Raw genomic sequence first — 23661 nt, 5'->3', positions numbered from 1 at the left:
CCTTTATTTTTGAGCTGCCTTTGAAAATGGTCCGAAAGCTTCAGTTAGTACAGGATGCAGCCGCTCTGGTACAAGCCTATCTGCAAACCTGAGGGGCATTTTCTCCTATGCGTATCTTCTCATACTTTTAAAAGCATCAAGTAAGGCATTCTGCAGCAGGGCCTTTTCCGTAAGGGCACCTACTGTAAATTCCTGCTGGATGAGATTAGCTTAAGTTATTATGTTTCACTAGTCCAGCAGTTTTAAAAATGTTTAGCTTAATTGCATCATTTTGCGTTTTAAATTACTTTTCTGCTCTTTGTGTTGTTTAAAGACAGGAGTGAGTAACTTGTGGCCCTGCAGATATTTTGGCCTACAATTCCCATCAGCCTTAGCTTGCCTTGCCAATGGTGAGGAACGATGGGGATTGTAGGCTAAAACATCAGGAGGGCCACAAATTGCCCACCTCTGTTTTAAGAGTTCTGTTTTATTGGACGCAGACAAGCTGGAGCGTGTTCAGAGGAGGGCAACCAGGATGATCAGGGGTCTGGAAATAAAGCCCTATGAAGAGAGACTGAAAGAACTGGGCATGTTTAGCCTGGAGAAGAGAAGATTGAGGGGAGACATGATAGCACTCTTCAAATACTTAAAAGGTTGTCACACAGAGGAGGGCCAGGATCTCTTCTCGATCCTCCCAGAGTGCAGGACACGGAATAACGGGCTCAAGTTAAAGGAAGCCAGATTCCAGCTGGACATCAGGAAAAACATCCTGACTGTTAGAGCAGTACGACAATGGAATCAGTTACCTAGGGAGGTTGTGGGCTCTCCCACACTAGAGGCCTTCAAGAGGCAGCTGGACAACCATCTGTCAGGTATGCTTTAGGGTGGATTCCTGCATTGAGCAGGGGGTTGGACTCGATGGCCTTGTAGGCTCCTTCCAACTCTACTATTCTATGATTCTATGGTTCTATGACTCCATATTGGGACTGGAACATGGTCAAAAAGCAATCAATAAAAGGTAAATAAAACAAAAGAGTTAGAATATCATCATATTACTGCTAGGCAAGGGGATGAACTCTTAGCTCCTACCTGACAGCTTTAAACACACAGACACGACAGAAAATGATCTGACAAGATTCAATAATTCAAGGGGGATTCAGGTTCTTAAAAAGCAGCTACGGTTGTCAGGAGGTATAAAAATATATGGGGAAAATGGCAACCCAACTCCAGGAATGTGGGGAGGGAGATTGAGCTGAGAAAGGAGACAGATTTCCTCCGTCCCTCTCTCTAGCCTCATACATTCTACATGGGACTAGTTTGCACGATGACCGTCGGTTAAACAAACCACAGTGGCTTGTTTAAGTTGCAGCATATGCCAGGGCGCCATTTGTCTAACCATCCACCTGAGTGTGGCTTGTTGTGTTGGTTGAACCCAGATGGCATGACTCGTTGGAGGGGGAAACAGCCCTCAAATAACCCAACAACAGTCTATGGGTGATCATGCAAACCAGGTCTTGGCATGTACCAGGGTCACCGTGTGTAAGGGGCCCGTGCTATGCACCTAAAGCTCTTTGGCATTGCAGCATGATCCCTTAGAGCAGGCATGGGCCACTTGTGGCTCTCCAGATGTTTTGGCCTACAACTCCCATCATTCTTTGCGACTTGGCTATGCTGGCAAGGGCTGATGGGAGTTGTATGCCAAAAGGCCTGGTGCGGGCCACAGTGTTCCATCACTCAGCCCCACAATGGGCTCTGTACTCGGATGAGGAGCAAGCACGCTCTCCTTTCCTTTCAGCCCAAATACTATCATAAAGGTTCCTTTCTCCCAGATTCCTTGCTCACTCCTACCACCCACCGCACCCTGCAATGTGCAGCCAAAGGTGGTCTAGGAAACATTCTCAGGGCATGGCTAGACCGGCGATAAGATGATCGTGAGATCCTCCCCCTCAGTCTACAATCAGTCTGCGCAATGTCCCGGGAGGAAGAGGATGTTGTGGCTGCCATTTTTTATTGGAAATGAGCACAGGAGCGCTCCTACGAAAAAGGTGTTTTTTATTAAAAAAGAAAAAAAAGAAGACCCTGTTCCCCTCCTCCTATCCCCAGTGGGAATGGAGCTCTTGAAGAGCTCCGTGCCCCATGCCCGGTTACTGGCTTCTCACGGAACCGGGACAAAACGGGACACCCAGCCACACGTCCCGTGGTCTTAGGATGAGCCCGAGACCGTGGGAAAAGTCGGGATTAAAGGGTATGCCAATATCCCAGGGAAAGGGAGGGATCATCCCTCCCTGCTTCTGGGATCCCCTGTGCGTCATGTGGACAAACAGGGATGTTCCGGGGGCAATCCCCAGGATATCAGCACGTCTGGACATGCCCTCAGTTTTTCAGAGATAAAAGTGAGGCCATGTAAAAGTTGGCATTAAAATACTTCGGAAAGGCATTGCCAACAGAATGCGTTTCCTCTCTTGTGTCACTCTAAGCCATACCTGATGATTTTATACATGGTGGGGTTCGTGAAGGATGGCTCGTCCAGTTCATTGTGCCCCCACTGCCGGTAGCACAGCAAATCCACAATCACGTCCTTACGGAAGTGGCGTTGGTATTCAACAGCCAATCGGGCGGCTCGGATGACTTCTTCGGGGTCATCCCCGTTCACATGGATAACTGCGCAGCCAACTATCTTGCCTAAAATTGAGAGCAAGGAAATGACAAACCCATACGGTAAGTGACCGACTAAGCAAAACACCGCTCAGAAGCATTGTATGAGAGGCAATGAGAGGAAGGACTACGTGGGACAACACAATTAGGAATAGTTGACAAGCATCTGGATGGCTACAAGCCTCAGCCGGTGGGCTGCAGGGCCAGCCCTACCATTATGCAGATGGCAGCAGCCAACTCAGACAGCAGATGCCGGGGGGCAGGTAGCAACAGCAAGGTAGGATAGAGGTGTGTGCATGCAATGTAGACTGCCCTGTGTCTCCTAAGGTAACCTGCAGCTCTCAGGTGTGGTGGAAGATGCTGTCCCGGTGCCAGCAGTGAAGTTAGATTCACCTGCCAGTCTAATAAGCTTTTGTACATGCATCTGGTTTTTCGCCCAAGACAGCAAAATGCCAGCCCTTCATTATAATTAAATCACTTTAAAGACACAATCGTAGGCATATTTACAGTAAAAAGTCCTACAACTCCCAGTATTCCCCAGCCAGCATGGCAAGCTGGGTATTGCTGGGATTTGTAGGACTTTTTTCTGTCTAAACATGCATAGGATTGTGCCCTAAATGTATTAGTCTCTTTATATTCAGGAATCACAGTTTCAGTTGTGATGCCTCTCCCTAAAACACAGCACTCTTGTCTACATGCCTGGTCTCCCCCACCCCTCTGACTCTGGGCAGGGAGCTCAAATGTGACAGCAGTAAGTATGTGCTACCGTCCCTGCAATATTTACTTCCAAACGTATTATCAAATATTTTTAACATATGACCATTTCCCTCAGAATCAGGAGATACCTACCAATATCGCTGCAGTACAGTGATGACCTCCCTCGCTCTGCTGGAGTGGTGTAGCCCAGCTGGTTGTTGACAATGAGATGGATACTGCCACCTACTCTAAAATGTGGCAGATTGGAAAGGGTAAAGGTTTCGGGAACGATGCCTTGACCAGAGAAGGACGCATCACCATGAACCTATACCCGGAAAGAAAATGTCAGTAAACCCCTGCCAGTTCTTCAGAGAAGACTCACTTTTGTTCATGAGGGAAAACTAAAAGGTTGCCACAATAATACTTAGTTAGAAAGCATAGGACAGAAAGTCCACCACATAATTACACACTTTTGTTCATCCCTTTTACTAGGTTTCAGATTAATTTATAACAATGGATAATCGTAGACACATACAGTCTTGTAGGCCATCTAAACCACCCCCTGCTTGATGCAGGAAATCCAGAGCTACAGCATCCCCCAAGAACTGACTCCCAGCCTCTGCTTGAAGGCCTGTGTAGCTTCCAAAGGATCCCAATCAAAGGCTTTCACAATTATGAGAACCTTCCTTTTCAGTCAAATGGTATTATTCATGTAATTCAGGGGTGGGGAAACTCTTTCAGCCCAAGGGCCAAATTCAATTTCAAAGAAGTGCTTGGGGGGGGGGGGGAACCACATTCCAGTAGGCGGGGCCAAGGGCAAATGGGTGGGGCCAGAATACCAGCTTAAAGCTCTTTCTGCCACTAACTAAGCTTTAGGAAAGGCATTTCACCTTTTTGAATGGGGAGGGGGGGGGAACTGTGCAAAACTTGGAAAAGTGATTGGTGTCAGGAAAAGGGGTGTGTGGCCATCCGAGGAACCTTAGGGAGCCAGATTGGGACCCCAGGTGGGGCAGATTTGGCCCCCAGGCTTGAGGTTCTCCATCTATGATGTACTTAAACATATATTCTGCTCTCCATTTCTCATTATTATGATCATCACCATCATCATGATCCAAGCATTGACAAAGCCAAGACCGGCTTAGCTTAACAGCCTCATATGCTTGCAGCCATTCCTTGGGTGCTGGCCTATGGCATTACCTCACACCCATCTGCCTGTGATTATAAGCTACCCCTTCCCCCAGCTCCTTGGACTGATTTTCAGAATACCTGCAGGCAGATGACTTTGTCTCCAGGCTGTGCGGAACTGTCGAGGGAGTAATCTCCATCGAGCAAAGACTGTTGCCTCCCCCTTGTTTTGCCAACCGCCACAGGGTTAATGGCCTCCAGATGGGAAGGGTTCGGTAGCAGGATGACGTGAATAGGGCGGTGAGATCCGAAGTCCAGATCTATTGATGCTGTCAGGTGGGACAGGACATCCCCAATCGCCGGTGAATTCTCAGGAAATTCACTCAAGCCTCGCATTTTCCGGAACATCAGCTTCACAGAAAGAAACGGAAATTAAGTTTAAACATGTTTTCAGAATACAGGTGAGCAGATGTTGTCTATTGCAGGAGTTTGCAAATATTTGGGCCAACTGGCGATTCTCTGTCCTTGTCAGAAATTCAGGTCACATAAAGCAACCCCACTTCTATCCTAGACCACCCTTCAACGTCTCCCTTGCATTCTGAATCACTTCCTGTCCTGCATTGAGCAGGGGGTTGGACTCGATGGCCTTACACGCCCCTTCCAACTCTACTATTCTATGATTCTACTTCTTTTAAGGATGGATCAGTCATTATGGCTGCCCATGTGGAAAGTATTGAAAATACTTCTGCACTTCTCCACTAGGGGATGTGAGGTGTGAAAGCTGCACTGACCACAGGAACTTGGCTATTCATTTAAAGATTTATTCAAAATACTTGTATTCCTTCTGGGAACTCAGAGGAGCGTACATGAGTTATTCCATATTTTCCCCATAACAACTCTGGTCAAAGTGTGACTAGTCAAAGGCCAGCTAGCAAGCTTCACAGCTCACTTTGAACCCAAGTCTGCTTCACCCAACTACACTATCCTATCCATATGAGCCCTGTAAACTCCAAGCTGGTGCCCATAGTGTCCAGGTATACGCTCACCTGGCATGGAATCTCTCAACATTGGGCCAAACCACACAGTAACTGGCTTTCAAATATTTTAACCTTACCCAGTGGTTTTTGACCATAGCTCAGTGCTACAGCCCATGGTTTGCACGCAGAAGACCACAGGTTCAATCCATGTTATTCCCAGATGATGGAAAAGGCCTCCACCCAAAAATGTAGATCATTACTGCCAGTCACAGTAAACCAAACTGGGCTAGATGGACTAATAGTTTGATCTACTAGAAGGCATTGTCCCTATGTTACTATGACCTCCACATGAAGCTACTGCTATACAGAAGTATTTGCAGGAACCTTTATATGCCAGCTGTTCTGTTTCAACTAGATCTTGGATGTCCAGGTTACAGACAATTTTGAATGTTTTGCTATTGTTTCTCTTTGACATTTAGTTGGAGCGCATAGTAAACACCGTTTTAACACCAATCCTTTGAACTTTCAACATAGGAAGCATTTCCATTTACACACAAAGTTAAATAATACATTACTATGTGTTGAAATGTCTTTTGTATGATGTCTGCGTTGCCAAAGGAATATTCAAAGCTCTCTACGAGGGCAAGCCCAAAACCATTAACTACCACGTAGCTTTTACCATTGATTGTTTTGAGATGTGTATTTCCAAATCAAAATTAGTCATACCGGGAAGAAAAATCCAGCTTACCTCAGGCGGAAACTGAAGAAGGCCTGTGAGGAGATTGAGTCTGCCTCGATGAGGCATTCCAAGTATTATGTCCGTCACCCCGCTATATGAGCACATCTTTAACAATTCGTGAAAGAAACCCATCATGCTCTCTGCTCCTTCACCACCATATCTTTTCACTGTGGCAAACTTTGTAGCCAAAAAACGATCAAATTCCTGTGAAATATTGTGATTACATAATTTTTTTTAAGAATGCATCTTTGATACTGAGGCAGGCACAACACAGATGTAACATTCACAATCTCATCAGGACTTGGAGATTGGGAGTCTCCTCTGCTGAATGAATCTCCTTCTCCTTTTCATGGTTTTCTTTAACCATAGCGTAGCATTACATCTGCATCAATATCAATCATGATTAAAGCAAACCAGGATGGGCTTGGAACCATGGTTTGTTAGCCCAATTCAAAGCACAACTTCATACTGTGAGGGCAATATTGGTTAGTATCAATGCATATGGATAAAGAAAACCATAGAAGGGAGAAGTGAATTTGTGCCAGAGAGATAAGGCAGGAGTGTGCAAGCCCATGGCATATAACCACAGTAACCATTTGTGCAATCATCTACCCACAGTTAAATCAACGACATGTTGTTCTTCACCAGAGTATAGTTACACTTAGGGAAGAATGAACAAAATATTATTTTGTGCCACCTTCATAAGAGTCTATTGCCCTATTCAGTCCAGTTATATTAATTTGCTTATTTGTACAAAAAGTTGGCGCATCACAGAGCATTATATTGTGTTTACAACAGGTGATCTCACAGATCAACATCATCAGTAACCTCAAAAATGTTAGAACAAATTGTCACTATAACCACTTGACAGAACAGATTTATGTCTAATCCAAGGGTGGACAACCACGTAGCGTGACCCTATGAAAAGGAGGACAGGGCTCCTGTATCTTTAACAGTTGTATTGAAAAGGGAATTTCAGCAGGTGTCATTTGTATATATGGAGAACCTGGTGAAATTCCCTCTTCATCACAACAGTTAAAGCTGCAGGACCGATACTAGAGTGACCAGATTTAAAAGAGGGCAGGGCACCTGCAGCTTTAACTGTTGTGATGAAGAGGAAATGTCCCCACGTTCCCCATATATACAAATGACACCTGCTGAAATTCCCTTTTCAGTACAACTGTTAAAGATACAGGAGCCCTGTCCTCCTTTTCATATGGCCACCCTACAATTATGGGCCACACTCTCCTCTGAACACCCCCCCCAATATCACCTACTGAAATTTGGGAACAAACTGCTCCATAGCACTACAAGGATTCAATTTAGCTAATTTGGAAGATAAATTTGACCCTTCAGCACTCCATAGTGGCTATGGAGTGCTAGAACAATCAAATTCAGCTTGCAAACAAGCTAAATTTGAACCTTGTAGCACGATGAATGCCATTATTTTTCAGGGTTTGCCTACCTCTGGTCTAATCTTATGCAATTACCAAGGATACTATGTATTCTATGTTACACCTTTATTCTAGTTTAGCAGGTAGTTTAGTAAATAGGTAATTTAGCAAAAGTCAGTCATATTAGAAAACCTACTGCAAATCCCTATAAAGTTGTTTCTAGGATTTTGTATAAATGGGCAGTTATCTCCTGGCCCCAAACAGCAACACATTTATTTATTGGAGTTTGTGCCCTATTTATTCATTCGGCTTATGTAGACAAAATCAATCTACAGTACATCTTTGGCTTTTTTTTTTATGAAATCAGTAACAACAAAAGCTTTTATGGTTTATCACTTGTGCTACTGCAATAGACCAGGATCAAAATGGACTGTTTACTCTGTTCTACAGACACAAGCAATTCCCAGTTTCTCTACCTGCAGACACCCATTTGTGCAACTCAAGCAATGGATATTTTCCCTTGCAATTAGGCTGCAAAACCAAGGTAACTACTAACTTAAAAGCAATTAAGTGTCTTTCAGGAATCAGTTGAACACACAAAAAAATTGTAGAACAAAGGGAGAGAGATACCAACTCAAACACATTTTAATGTAGCATAGAAAGCATTTTTTTATATAAAAAAAGCCCTGTCTCCCATGAAAGTATATTTGGTAGTAACAGAACTGGTCTAAAAACAATTATGTTCATATTCCAATTCATGAAATTAATTATTCTTTAGCATTTAGTGGAGGAAAAATACCAGTCGCTTTAAGTATTTCCGCCCGACAAGTGAGCAACTGCCTTCATACTGATAAATTAATGAATAACCCTTTAATCAAAGGACTAGTTTTTAATCCTTAGGAATAATTTCTCTCTCACCCACACATACACACACTTATACAATGCACCTGAGATTCTAGCATGAGCTTGGACAAGTACTTTTTCTCTTCTGTGGTGAAGGCTTCTTGCTTCAACTCCTCAAAACGTTTAGCAATCCACTCCCTTTCTTGTAAGCTCGAGAGCTGGCTAGTCTCTATAGACATATGTTCACAGTATATATGATCCAGGTAAGACAATACATCCTCGAGGGATGCTTCCTCCTTTCCCATCTTCAAAACTCCTGTAAATTAAAAACAAAACAAAACACCTGTGTAATAAGATTACATTTATCCAGCAACAACACTGAACATCAAGCACGAAGGGTAGTATCCAGTGTTGTCTTGGCCCCCATCTTGATGGTGGCGCTTTGGCACCACAACGCAACTTGTGTTCCTCCCTGGTATTTGCATAGGAAGGAACACAAGTGTGAACTTTCCTGCTCTGTAAAAGTAAAAAAAAAAAAAGAATGAGGTGGGTGTAGGGGAGAGGACAGGGCTGTTCCTCCCCCTTTTTTATTTTATTATCTGTATTTGCGCAGCTGCACAGATACAGATAATAAAAAATAAAATAAAAGGGGGGCAGGAACGAGGCAGCCAGAGGAGGACATGAGGAGAGGGACTCCAGGTGAACCACCTCTCCCCCCATTTATTTTTTATTATCAGCTGTGCAGATAATAAAATAAAAAAGGGGGGAGGAATGTCCCCATTCCTCTCCTCTCCCCCATTGTTTTTTTCAATTTTTTTACAAAGGTGCGGGGCCGCCCCCTTCCCTGTCCAGCCCATGGCAACTAATCAGGGGGCGCCACGGGCTGTGACAAGCCTCCATTGCCAAAAAAGTCGGGGTAAGTGCCCGACTTTTTTGGAGTGGAGTTTCCAGGGTTTGCCCCCGGATGGCTTCACAATGGCGGCTGCGTCATGTAGATGACGTATCGCTACTGCAAAGCCGCCTCAAGGCAAACCCTTTGTGTAGACATGCCCTAGGTGCTAGAACTAATGACATTGTGCTAGGGTAAACTAACACTTGTGCAACAAGTTCAATGGCAAATCAGCACTTTTTCTTGTTGTATTAGATAAGTTGCGCAAGCATTTGAATATGCTAGCACAATGTCATTAGTGTTAGAACTGGGACAACATTTGAAACCACCCTCAGATGCTATCCTACCAACAAGTGAATCATTAAATTGAAAGTTTTCCTCTTCTTGCTTTTAGAAAATAAACCCACCAGTGTTTTATTGAAGCCATTGCTACAGTGTAATAGATCTGAAATTCTCAAATACTATATTAAGAAAACCTTCCAATATCATATTCCCATCGGCGCCACCTGCTTCTTCGTGGACTACCGAGATGAGGAACAATTCATATTTCACTGAATTCATTCTACTTCATTACTTCAGATGGTCAGGTCACACATTAAATTAGATATTCCTTTATAGAAGAATCCTATGAAATTATATTGTTACCTGCTGTGCTAGCATTGCCTTTCCCTGGGAGTCAGTAAAACCAGAGTGACAAACAGAGAGGCGGTTAAGAAATATTATTATTATTATTATTATTATTATTATTATTATTCAGAAGTGACCTCCAGGTGGCAACTATTACATATTTTTAGATTCTCGTTTTCTCCTCTCCCTACTATTCAGTAATAAAAAGCTTGGATGATCTATCTGTAAGGCTGCTTTGATCTCCTCAGTGGGTCCCTGCCTGCAATGCAAGGAACATCAATATTTAGTATTTACACATCATTTTCCACGCAAAGATCTCACAGTAAATTCAAAAGATACAGATGGTTTACAGATAGAAAAAAGTAAATATTATAGGCTCCAAGACTTGCCTGATTTTACAAATGATTGATTTAAAGATAGAGTCAATAATAAAAGATAAATCTTTGATTTTTCATTTCAGTGTTTTACAGGTTTTACAGGTCAATCTTATAGAAATATGATGCATTGAATTCAATGGGACTTACTCGCAGGTAGGTGTAGCACACTAACTTGGGAATGTCCCTCTGAACACAGTGGTACTTACTTCCAAATAAGCATATATGGGATCAAGCTTCATGTTACTGAACTTAGGACCCTCTTACTGCAGTATCTGAAAACTATTTCTTCAATCTGAACAATATTAGATTAGAAAGAAGCTCTCTTTCTTTCCTGGCCTGAAAAAACATACAGCGGAATCCTTATGGTTAGAACCTCTTCCCAAATGGATGGCACTTGGTTCTTGTCGTATTAGAGTAAATAACCCCCCTCCTACAATCTTGGACGCTAGACAGATGTGGCACATAGTATCATGCCAATTACATTTCAATCCATTCTATCATGCAAAATTGACTTTATGGGGAAATCCAGATTTAAGAACTGGAAAGAAAGAATTTTTGTGGAGGACTTGGACAGATAAAGGAGTTTTTACTGTGGATTAATTAATAGGCCCAGATGACGAATTTTTGACATTTTCTGATTTATGTGTTAAATATAATTCACATACTATGGCTGAATTGCAATACTTGCAATTGTAGCATTTTCTAGAATCTAGGTTTGGTCCGGCCGCTTTTACAGCTTCAGAGCCTCCACTATGGTTAGAAACACTTATAGCAGCTGAACAGACATGTCGACCCATGACCCGCATTTAGTAGTAGTAAATAAATATGATACCCATGGTTTAAGACAGGATTGGAATGTCCTATTTTGCCTAATCAATGGGTTGTTGCCCTACCTTCTATATCTGAAGCTTCTATGGATCTTAGGAAGGAAAGGAAAGGAAGCTCTCGTGCAAGCACTTGAGTCATTGCTGACTCCTAGAGGGACGCCTGCTTTTGCTGACGTTTTCTTGGCAGACTTCGTAGCGGGGTGGTTTGCCATTGCCTTCCTCAGTTGCAATTATCTTTCCCCCAGCTAGCTGGGTACTCATTTTACCGACCTCGGAAGGATGGAAGGCTGAGTCGACCTGAGCCGGCTGCCTGAAAACCAGCTTCTGCTGGGATCGAACTCAGGCTGTGGGGAGAGTTTCGGCTGCAATAACTGCCGCTTACCATTCTGCACCACGCAAGGCTACATCTTATTCAGCAATTTTTTGTTTTGTTTCGGGTCTACTGGACTCCATATCACCTTTCTAATAAGGGTTTGTCTAACCTGCATAATTGTTAGAGGTGTAATGCACCAAACGCATCTTAAATTCATTTGTTTTGGCAATGCCCAGTAGTTGCTCCCTTTGGAGAGGAGGTTATAATAACAATAAACTTTATACTGATACAATCTTGAATGAGGAACGATGCGCATGTCCTCCTAAACTACCTACCGGCTTCTTGGAAGTTAACACAGGGTCAGCACAGATGGATTTTCAGAGCCCTTATGACAGCTAAAAGACTTATGCTATCACATTGGAAGGATAAATGCTCACCTCCCATAATGCAATGGACTGAGGACTTAATGTTATCAACATTTGAATGGGTGTTATACAGATGCTACTTGCAAGTGGATAAGATATTTGGCCTGCTTTTCTTGAAACCTATGCATAACTCTCTCTCCCTTTTTTTTTCTATGAATGGTATATCTGTTGAAAAAAATGATGTCATTCCTACGTATGTAATGTTCCTTTGTTTTTCTTTTTCATGATTTTTTTTGGTTCTGTTTTGTTAACATTCACAATAAAAATATTTTTTTTAAAAAAGCATACAGTGTAGGTGCCTGTCAGACTCCCCTCAGGACAGCATCCCAAAGTTGAGGCACCACCACAAAAAAGGCCCTCTTTTCTGGATGCATACTGCTCCTCTCCTAACAATAGAACTTGGAGAAGAGTTTCATTTTATGCAACTGTAGTGGATGAATTCAACTCTCCCTCTCCCCACCTCTTGTTGAATAGTTTGTCCAAAAAGACGTGACTATGGTATGTGAGCCTCTTTTACAAATTAGCCTGCTAATGCTACAATCCTATATCCACTTAGCTGGCAATAAGCCCCACGGAACTTCTATGGGCTTACATTTTAAACTGTCAACCTGCAGACTCAACCCACTTAGAAAAGATTTTTTTGTCTGGCCCTACCTGCAGTATTGAAAGGTCCTTGCAGCGCTTCTGTCAGAACTTGAATTTCAGGTACCATATCCATCACAGCTTGGCCAGTAAAGAGAGGGTTGATTTTGGCAGCTTTGTGCCCATGTTCATAGTATGCAGCCACCAAGCGAGCCAGCCCATGGTCAGCTAAAAACAAGGGAGCAGAGACCATTTTAGCCCATGCGCAAAGGCACTGCATTATTACCCAGTGAGAAATGGTTAGAAAGGGTCCCAGTCCCTCCCACAACGCTGAGGTGATGTAATGAGAAACACAGCAGTATTTTCAGCCTATGGTATTTTAGTTTGGAAAACTTCAGATGAAACATCCCTGTCCCGCCCCTCTCCCTTCCGAGCTCTGTGGGTTCTCCAAAGCACCCACAGAGCTGCCATTTGATCAGGCCATCCCTCAGCATTGGCTAGGCTGACTAGGGCTTATGGGAATTATAGGCCAAGGCCTGTGGAGGGCCATAAGTTGCCCACTCCCTTCTCTGCTTCTTTGTTCCGATTAGATTTCCTCTGCAAGGGCTTTTGGAGCAATCTGGAAGTGCCCCTGTCCTATTCGTATTCTTCCTTTATTTCAACATTTAAAACAATGCTTGCTTGATATACACTGAGAAAAATATCAGCAGAGGGCATGTCTAGACCTAGGGATTGGAGGGGGAGGATCTTGCAATATGGTGATCGCGAGATCCTCCCCCTCAGTCTACATGAGGCGTGTGACATCCCGGGAGAAGGAGGACGTCGCGCCCGCCATTTTGGTTTTTTTTAAAATTGAAAATTAGCGCACAAGCACTAAAGGTGGGGTTGTTTTTTTAAAAAAGAGGCCCCACTTCCCCCCCCCCCCAATGGGCACGGAGCTCCTGAAGACCTCCGTGCCCCATGCCTGGTTCCTGGCTCCTCACATTTAATCATGAGGAGTGGGGAAGAAACTGGGATGGCTGCCCACAGGTCCCGCGATCTCGGGATGGTCCTGAGACTGCGGGAAAAGTCAGGATGAAAGCTGTCCCAGTTATCCCGGGGAAAGGGAGGGCTCATCCCTCCCTGCCCCCGGGGGGGAACGCACAGGGATGATCCCAGAGCATTCCCCAGGATATTGCTCATCTAGACATGCCCAAAGATTTCCTTTTAAGAATGTAATTAAATACACAGTAAGCAGTAATAATACTCAACAAGCTCTCCACCCCCGCCATCCATCATTTATCCATATATTTCTATACCTATTCTGCCTGGGTTGGATTAGTACCCCAATCTACAGATCCTTATATGCATGTCCATGCACAATATCACATACAAGGATCTCTGCAAGCTCAGAGTGGTCAACAGAAGCAAAGAGCACGTTAAATGAGCGATTTAGAGCACACTCATGACTGGTCATTCACGGGTCATTTTGATGACACCGTGAGCCTCCTGCGCGTCTCCTTCTTCCAGTTTTAGTGTCACAAAATAAAGCTCAAAAAAACCCGACTCTTCTGTCAAGTTTGTCAGGATTTCCTGCCATGTGCAGGGGAGGTTGTGGTCCCATTAAACTGTATGGACTGGGAGGTTTTACATTACAGGCCACGTAGTTGCTGTTTTCTTCCCTGTGTAATTCAGCTGGTTTTAAATGTGGAAGTGAACCAGGAAGCAGAGCGACTGCAAGGGAAAGTGATTCCCTCTTGTCTGAAAGAGCTCAAAGTCCTCCCAGTTGAGCTAAATTTAAGAAACACTAACTGGCAGAACTATAAATTTAAGCATACTGTAATCGGACTCAGACAGGGGGAGGAAAAGAGAGACTTGTTACAACCGGGTTGGGGAAGGCTGTGTTACATCATCACAGAAACTTTGGGACAATTCCAAGGCCAGTTATACCTGAGGCATACAAGCCTATGCATGCTTACTTGGAAGTTCGGAAGACCTATTGAAATCAATGGAATTTGCTTCCATGTGAAGCTGTTTTAAGATCAGGGTGCTGGTGAACTTTTAGGGTAGAGGTAAGGGGATGGCCGTATGGCGACAGACACAGGATTTCGACGACGACGATGATCATCTAAATTGCAGATAGACATGCAATATCGGATGTGATATAAACAGTCTGAACGCTCATTCGCTGCTTTCTGAAGCATGGGTTCTCAAGGAACTGAATGCAGCGGGACCCTAAATATGTTTATCCATTATGACAAAGGATCTTACGCTCAAGTCAGCCTGCATGGAACTGCAGCCTTCACCGACGTTTACTATTCTTGCACATTCTGTGTCTAATAAAACTGAAAGGCACTAGTAGTAAGTCCAAATACTATTCCTCCTCCCCCTTGCTTCTAAGTGCAGCCTTTCCCAACCTGGTGCCCTCTAGGAGTGTGTTAAGACTACAACTCCCATAATGCCCAGGTAAATGCAACGATCCCGATTCCTCCTTAATCCCGGAGGTGGAGTGAGCAACAGGCACCCCTTTATCAGCACAGCTTGGGCACCCGCCGACCTGCTCTCCGGGAGAGATCCTGTCGCTGCGCGTTGCCGCCCGCCCCGCTCTCCGCTTTCCGGCTCGGCTTGTAACCGTACACGCCCTTCTCGGTGCGATACCAACGCCGCAGGATCGCCGACGGCCTCGGCAGCCCGATTCGGGCTCCCAGCGCCAGAACCGGGGAACATGCTGCCGCCACCGCCAGTGCCATCGCGGCCATTCCGTTTGGCTTCCCGTACCCAAAAGTGGGCCTTGGACAACTCCCCCTGCCCCGATTGGCTGAACTAGGAGAGGAGGAGCAAATAGACCGGCCCGTAATAGAAACGACTTTTTTAAATATATATATTTGGGGTGGGGGGGAATGGCTCTGGATTGGCTATGAAAGTGGAGGAGCTCAGTAGTCCAAACCATTTTTTCATTTTCCAAACCATTGTTAATTTTTGTGAACCGCCCAGAGAGCTTCGGCTATTGGGCGGTATAAAAATGTAATAAATAAATAAATAAATAAACCACGGATGTTTGGACTACCTGTATGTTTCCGAGCCCAATTCAAGGTGCTGGTTTTGACCTGTAAAGCCTTACACGGCTTGGGACCACAATACCTGACTGAACGCTTCTCTACGTTCAACATCTAAGGTCTTCCTCTGGGTGCCTACTCCGAGAGAGGCTCAGAGTGTGGCAACGAGGGACAGGGCCTTTTCAGTGGTGGCCCCCAGACTGGAACGATCTCCCTGACGAGGCTCGCCTGCTGCCAATGCTGCTATCTTTCTGGCGCCAGGTTAAGACTTTCCTCTTTGCCCAGGCATAAGGCAGCACATCTTAATCACCCACATGTTTAGTTTTTTTAATGGTTTTTAATGCTTTATGTGTGTATATTCTGTGTTTTAAAATTTTAAATTTTGTATACTTGTTTTTATCTCAATTTTAGAATTTCAGTAAACCGCCCAGAGAGCTCTGGCTATGGGGGCGGTATATAAGTGTAATAAATAAATAAATAACCCTGTTTCTCAAACCCCACCACTCCTGCTATGACATTCAGCCCATCCTGCTCCGCTCACACACAAAAGAACGTAAGAAGTGCTATGCGGGATCAGACTAAGGGTCCATCTAGTCCAGCACTCTGTTCACACAGTGGCTCAACATCTAAGGTCCTTCTCCGAGTGCCTACTCCAAGGGAAGCTCGGAGGATGGCAACAAGTTGTCCCAGGATAAAGCGATGACAGCTGTCAGGCAGTATTCATACAGTCTCATAAGCCAATATTGTAAGGATATGGAAAAGAATCTTGTGCCAAAGACTGATCTGTGTACCGCAAGTGAACCGCCCAGAGAGCTTCGGCTATTGGGCGGTATAAAAATGTAATAAATAAATAAATAAATAAGTATGGACGCAACTTGGCCGGACATAATGTCAAGAGAAGAAGGAGCAGCGAGAGAAAAGTTTGCTATTGCTATTACTATCTCCTGTTTTGCAGATAGGAGTCAAGTTTATATGCTTTGAAAAAATATATATAAAAATAAAGGTATTAATATTTATGTTCTTGTCTGACCTCTCATTGTTGTTTGTAATATGCTGCTGGCTAGCTGGCTTTTTATTTTTAAATTTCATTTTTTTAAAAACTTGTTTTGCTCAAGGTCCTAGACCCCAAAGAGGAGATTTCACAACCTGAGTTTGAACTTTAAAAGATTCCTAAAAATCGGGATGAAGGGATCTGCTTCCAACTTGGCATGGCTAAATCCCTACTTAAAAGTTACCAGGGTGCCAAGTTTCATCTCTTTATATTTAAAAATGACTGTTGTTATTTTTTTAAAAAAATTAAAACCTCAAACTTTAAAAAAAATCTAAAAATCAAGGGATGAAGGGATCTGTTTCCAACGTGGCACGCCTAAACCCCTACTTAAGAGCTACCTTTTAAAATGACAGAACTGTAAGCATTTTGATTAATTCCCATAGGCTATAATAGAGCAGTTATCCAAAAACGGAACAATTCTCTGATGGGTAATCCGATGGTGCAGAGAGACAGAGCTGCCCTGAAAAACAGAGCAGAGAATCGCCTCATTGGAGAATCCACTCAATGGATCTCCAACAATTCAGGCCGGAGCAGACTTGCTCCACACACCCCTATTAAATATAATTTTCTTCCCAATTTACTTTGCCCAAATTTCCCCAATTTGTGGTCCATTTGCTCAGATAATTATCCTACATTTGATTTCATGCCGAACCCTCTTGTACCCTCTGATGTAGATAAAAGGAAGTCTGATATCAATTGCCTGATCAGCCAATTAATTACCACTAACATTCATATGAGTGGGGATCCAGATAAATGCAACTCTAAGCCTCATAAAGTATATCTCAAAATGTAGAAGCCATAGCTCATTTACTAATGGAGACTCACTTCCTATACCTGCTTGCTGGTTTGCCAACAAGCCTGACAAAGAATCAGACAGAATAATTGCCTGCTCAATCTGACATTCCTAAACTCATTCTAATGCCAGCATAATAGCTGTTAATTCAGCTGTCATTAAAGCTGTGTTTTCCCATAGCTTCTTCCATCTTTTTTTCTTATCAGGAAAAAAAAAAAACATTAAGGAGGAAAAGACCAATAAGTGTGCAATACCTTTTGATTTGTAGTGTTAGGAGTCTCCATCTGAAAGCACCCAGAGATATGTACCCAGGCATATTATGTTAGTCTTCCATTCAGACAAAAGGGTTTTCAAATGATTCTGTTTGAAGCATATCAGATTAGGCCTTCCTCTCTAGAGGTCAAGATGGAGATCACTGACTCTTTGACAGACAGATATAGGGAGTCTGTGAACCACTTACTCTCTTTCCTGCCTAGCTGAATTCTTAGCCCTTGGTCTGCTCTTCCACCTTCTGTAGGGTGACTATATGAAAAGGAAGGACAGGGCTTCTGTAACAATTGTAGAGGAAAGAGGATTTCAGCAGGTGTCATTTGTATGCATAGAGTACCTGGTGGAATTCCCTTGTTATCAAACCGTTAAACTTACAGGAGCCCTGCCCTCTTTTGTATCTGATCACTCTGGGATAGCTCCTGCAGCTTTAACTGTTGGGATAAAAAGGGAATTTCCCTATTCTCTAAAACTGTTGAAGATGCAGGAGGCCTGACCTCCTTTCCATATGGTCACCCTACCTTCTGCCATGACATCATCTTTCATCATCATATCCCACTTTGAATATTCTCCTTGAGCCCACCTCACAAACCCCAGGTTACCATGGGAACAGCAATAAACAGTTTTACATCATGGCAATTGTGTGGCCTATTCCTTACTGGATGTTTGGACGGGAAGGAGTGCTGGTGCTTGTCTCTCCAGTGTTTGGGAAGATTTCCTGAGTTGTGTTTTCAAGGACTTTTTTGGCATCATGGCAGGTAGGAAATTGTTCCACCTTGTTGTTCAGAAGGACCTTTGCTTTCCCCCCCTCCCCCTGAGCGATACAGTAAGAAATGTGTGTGTGGGAATCAAGTGCCTATGAAGACTTCCTACTTTCCTGCTGCAATCCTGAGATAGCATTAGAAGACAAAGAGTCTGGCTCTGGTTTCCCATGACCGCAACTCAAATCTCATTGGGGCTTTTGAGTGACGGGTCCAAGGGAGCTGGGAACTATTATGTATTAGTTAATCCAGAGCAAAAAGTTTCAGAAAGTCAAGGAAGGTTGGGAGAAGAGTGTGATGTTTAAATAGATAGCTCTCTCTAACAAGAATCACAGCGAAATATAAAATGTGAAGGAAATTTGGCTGGTGCCCAGGTCTGTGCCGAGAGTATCCATTCACATTTGGGCGAAGACTTTGGTAAAAGCAAACGCTTATTTCTCAAAATTACTGTGTGGTTTGACTTACTCTTTGGCTCCCCTAAAAGCCTCCCTCCCTCCCTCCCAGCACCTTCCATTCAGGCCAAGTGCCCATCCCTTCTTTGGACGCCCGTTTGCATCGTGAGAAGTCTCTGGCCCAGTAGAACCTTGGGATCCCAGTGGGAACAGCAGTAAGCAAGTGCAGAGGATTCCCGTAGGGTGACCATATGACCAGATTTGCCCGGATTTGTCCTGGTTTTTGATGGCAAATCCGGGAGGAGAGGGGAAATCCGGATTTTTTTTCCAAAGAGCAGCTCTAATGGGAATTAACAAAAATGCTTATAACTCCATCATTTGTTAAGATGAAGACATGAAACTTGGCACAATGGTAGCTCTTAGGAAGGGCTTTAGTCATACCAAATTTGAAACAGATCCGTTCATCCATTGATTTTTTAGGATTTTTTTTAAAAATGAGGTTTTAAAATTATTATTTTTTAAACTGTCATTTTTAAAGATAAAGAGCTGAAAGTTGGCACCATGATAGCTTTTAGGTAGAGCTTTAGCCATATCAAATTTGAAACAGATCTGGGGCCAGTAGCAAACCCTGTTAACAACAACAGCAGCTTGCAATGAGTGAAGATACAGTCAGAAAAGATATTTGAGGGAAGGGGAGAATGTAACACACAGAGTATAGCAAAAGCTTCAAAGTACAGCAAAACCTACAAAAGTAGGAGTGAGTGAAGTTAATTTCAGATACATTGAATCTCTCACTTGTTCTTTATTTCAGTGATTTTAACATTAAGATGTTATATAGACCAGATTTGTCTTAAATGTGTGCTGTAAAATCAGATATGTGACCAAGGCTATGTTCGGGTGGGCACGCCCCCTTGGTACTGGACGCGCCCCCTTGGGGGCAACCATGTTGTCCTCCTTTTTGGTTTCCAAAATATGGTCACCCTACCGTTCCATAGGTTCCTCTTTACTCAACGCGGACTTGAGGGCAACACCTCTTTGTGCCAATTCAGATGTTATCGAAACTGGCAGGCTGCAAAGCAAAGGGCTGCCCTCCAGTTCCATCTTGATGTGGGTTCAAAGAAGTGTTTTTCTGTTTGGGTGCTCAGACTCTATGTCCTCCTCATATTTTAGTTCTTGCGCAAGTGACCTTTCGTTGAGTCTTATTTTGTAAGTGTGCCCAAAACACCCTTTCAAAATGCCAAATGTGCCCACCAGCTGCTGTTGAAGCAGCAGCATGGGGAAAGGACTTTGCCTGGGGGAACCTTAGAGAATGGCTGCCAATCAGCAAAGACAGGGAGGCCCAGTGGTTTGGCCCAGTATTAGGGGATTTCCAAAACACTCACCTGCGGCAGCAAGTGGGCTATCCCCTTTCTTGCAGGGGGAGAGGTACTAACGAACAGAAGATGGAGCAGACACAACCATCTCAATAATGTTTATTGATTTATTAGTATTGATGGATGTTTTACAACCACAGATCTCAGAGTGTTGAACAGAAACCATAAAAACATAAACATATAAAAACAATATGTAGAATAGATTGTATCTATAGTGTAGGATGAATTACACACAGAACTCTTGCATAAACTGATGTGTCTTTTTCTCAGCAGAATCCAGAGAAGAATGGAGAATGCCCTGGATCCCTCAGGAGAGAGAAGTGTGCAGCAGAGTGGACAAAACGGCAAGACCTCTGCCTAGGCCACGTCCCAAACCCTGCACATTCCCCAAGATACATCTAGGTGCCCTACCAAAGCCACCACCAACTGCTCAGCCAAAGAAACTGCCAACCAGACTGCCGAAGGTGGTGGAGGCCTCCTTGCCAAGGCCCATGGTTCAAAGGAAGACCACTTGGCCAAAGCCAGTACAGGCCTCTTGGCAAATGCCAGCGCCAATGCCTGTACAGAAGCCTGTGCCAATGCCTGTGTGGAGCCCAGATATCACCTTGTGGGCAGAACCACTCTACACTTCTAACCCGAAGCCGGTGACACCCCCAGTGCAGAGCCTACTAACAACTTTGCCGCCAAAGCCACTTCTGACATCTCTCCCGAAGTCGATGGCGACCTGCGTGGAAAAGGCTGCTGTGCCAAAGCTAGGAAAAACGTCTTGGCGAACATCAGCAGTGATTTCTGTGGCAAAGCCAGGGCCGGCCAACGGACCCAAGCCAGGGCCATCCTCTTGGTCCAAGCTGATGCCGCTCCATCATCCAAAGCCACCGCCCAGGTTAGTGACGAGATTATGACATTTGTAAGGATTCAGCAGGATTCATATTGATAAATGAGAAAAAGTCTAACCAGTTTTCCAAAAGTGTGGCTGATCTTATTTCCCCTCTTGCTAACCTGCTATGTTATACCTCCTGTGAGTGATTTTCAGAATGAGCGCTTTCACTTTTGCCGGTATTGTTTTATAGGATGCTGACTGCCATAAGCTTTTCCATTCACTTTCAGTGAAACTTGCGTGCAGATCATGTTCCCAAATCATTTTTAATCCTCCCTTATCTGGGAATTGACAATTCAACATCATGTGATATATATCAGGAGCACCCCCTTTCACCTTTCTAGAATAAGTCAGGAAAGCTTTCTCAAATCTAGTAAGCAAGCATGGAATGTTATGTTTTTGGAGCCAGGTACAAAGGAGTGGGCTCACTTTTGCCTCTCTTTTCCTTGTATAAAGAGATCATAAATATGGAAAAAAAACTTTTTCTTCCCAACCTGCAAATTGTCAATATTTAGATTGATCTCTAAATTGGGGTTGGCCTAAAATCGGGGTTAGGGGGAAGAGGTTGTTGCAAACCATTTCCCCCATACTTTTAAATTTGCTTTCAAAAACAGGTTTTTAATTGTTTGAACATATTTTTTCATTGTTGGAAGAAATGGGATCGCCCTGGTATTTCAACTGACACCCACGGGATTGCTGTCTTGCTCCTAATTATTTTGAGGAGTTGCCTCAATTGAAAGGCATTATGGTACAGCCTAAGATTTGGGACACCCAACCCCCCCTAGTTTAGTTGGCCGGAAGAGTGTTGCTTGATTGACACGGATGCGTTTGCCCCCTCCACTGAACGTGGCTAGAACTTGTTGCCAATGTTTGAACTCATTTCCAGGAATCTCTACTGGCAAGGTATGAAATAGAGAAGACAGTTTAGGCAACAAAGTCATTTTCAGGGCCGCATTCCTCCCTGGTCAAGATAATTTAAGTTTCTTCCACAGAATCACTTGAAAACCCTTTTGTTTGAATGGAAGAGTAACATGTTATGCCTTCATTTTTCCAGAGTGCCATAGGATTTACTGCATCCAGCTTGGGTCCATCGGTCAGCCCTGGCTTTGCCAAAGACATCTCCAGGGCCTTTTCCACGCAGGTCGCCATCGACGTCAGGAGAGATGTCAGGCGTGGCTTCGGCGGCAAAGTTGTCACTAGGCTCTACACACGGGGAGGCACCGGCTTCAGAGTAGACGTCTGGAGTGGCTCTGGCCACCTGGTGATATCTGGGCTCCACACAGGGGGTGGCACCAGCTTCTGTACAGGTGTTGGCACTGGCATTTGCCAAGAGCCCTGTACTGGCTTTGGCCAAGGGGTCTTTCTTTCAATTATGGGCCTTGGCTAGGAGGCCTCCACCGCCTTTGGCAGGCTGGTTGGCACTTGTTTTGGCCAAGCAGTTGGCAGGGCAGCTAGACGTATCTTAGGGAGTGTTCAGGGTTCGGGATGTGGCCTAGGCAGAGGTCTTGCTGTTTTGTCCACTCTGCACACTCCACTCTCCCAAGGGATCTGGGGCATTCTCCAATCCTCTCTGGCTTCTGCTGGGAAGAAGACACATCAGTTTATGTAAGCATTCTGTGTGTAATTCATCCTAACTATAGATACAATGTATTCCCAACATAGTTTTTATATGTTTATGTTTTTATGGTTTGTGTTCGCTACTTTGAGATCTGTTGATGTAAAACATTTATAAATACTAATAAATCAATATTATTATTTTAACTTCATCTATTGCTTTTAAATTAAATATTGTTTTAACTTGGATTATGGTTTAATTTGTTTTTAACTGTGTATATTTATTGTTTTATACTGTATGTTTTTATCTGTACGCCACCCTGAGATCTTAGTGATATAGGGCGGGATATAAATATTTTAAATAAATAAATAAATAAATAAATAATTGAGATGGTTGTCTCTGCTGCATCTTCTGTTCAGTAGTACCCCTCCCCCTGCAAGAAAGGTGATAGTCCGCTTGCTGCCTCAGGTGAGTGCGTTGGAAATCCCCTAATACTGGGCCAAACCACTGGACCTCCCTGTCATAGTATTGCCTGTGTTCCTTTGAAGTGGTTAACACTCCTGCTGAGAGGAAGTTTCCAATTTATGTAAGAACTTGTCACTCACGGCTGCCAATACACACGGAGCTTTCTGAACTTGGCTAAAACCTTTAAAAAATCACTAAAAATCAGTGGATGGACCTATGTGCTTCAAAATCACCATGCATCAAGCCCTTCTGAAGACCTACTATGGTGATAATTTTCAAGTCTGTATCTGTAATTTCATTTCTTTTTTTGGGAAACTACCTCTCAAGATACTAGTCCTCAATGAGGTTTGAGTTGTAGAAATTCACTAAAATCAGGGGATGAACCAATATGCCTCAAACTTGGGGTGCCTAAAACCATATTTAGAGACTATGATGGTGCCTAGTTACGTGTCTTTACCTTTAAAAATGACAGAGATTAATGCATTTTTGTACAGGGGGAATGGTAAAACCTTTAAAAGATCACTAAAAATCAGTGGATGAACCTATGTGCTTCAAAATTGCCATGCATCAAGCCCTACTTAGGTTGTATCACGTTGCAAAGTTGCAGGTGTGTATCTTGAAAAATGACAGCATATTTAAAAATA

General features: G+C 43.7%; 2 protein-coding genes across 2 annotated transcripts in view; both read right to left on the bottom strand.

Moving 5' to 3' along the window:
* DHTKD1 (dehydrogenase E1 and transketolase domain containing 1) overlaps positions 1 to 15190 on the bottom strand; it is a 31839-nt gene extending 16649 nt beyond the window's left edge. The window contains exons 1-7 of the mRNA XM_063134240.1: positions 14985 to 15190; positions 12521 to 12676; positions 8513 to 8724; positions 6181 to 6375; positions 4597 to 4866; positions 3484 to 3655; positions 2463 to 2661 (exon numbers count right to left, since the gene is read on the bottom strand). Of these exons, the coding sequence (XP_062990310.1) occupies positions 2463 to 2661; positions 3484 to 3655; positions 4597 to 4866; positions 6181 to 6375; positions 8513 to 8724; positions 12521 to 12676; positions 14985 to 15186 (1406 nt within the window). The 5' untranslated portion in view covers positions 15187 to 15190. The remainder of the gene's footprint in view (positions 1 to 2462; positions 2662 to 3483; positions 3656 to 4596; positions 4867 to 6180; positions 6376 to 8512; positions 8725 to 12520; positions 12677 to 14984) is intronic.
* Positions 1 to 23661, bottom strand: part of CDC123 (cell division cycle 123) — a 535395-nt gene that overhangs the window by 99227 nt on the left and 412507 nt on the right. The window lies entirely within an intron of this gene.

This window comes from Elgaria multicarinata, chromosome 9, assembly GCF_023053635.1.
Source record: "Elgaria multicarinata webbii isolate HBS135686 ecotype San Diego chromosome 9, rElgMul1.1.pri, whole genome shotgun sequence".
Classification (NCBI taxonomy): Eukaryota; Metazoa; Chordata; class Lepidosauria; order Squamata; family Anguidae; genus Elgaria; species Elgaria multicarinata.
The sequence above is the reverse complement of the archived record's forward strand: the minus strand, read 5'-3'. Positions and strand labels throughout refer to the sequence as shown.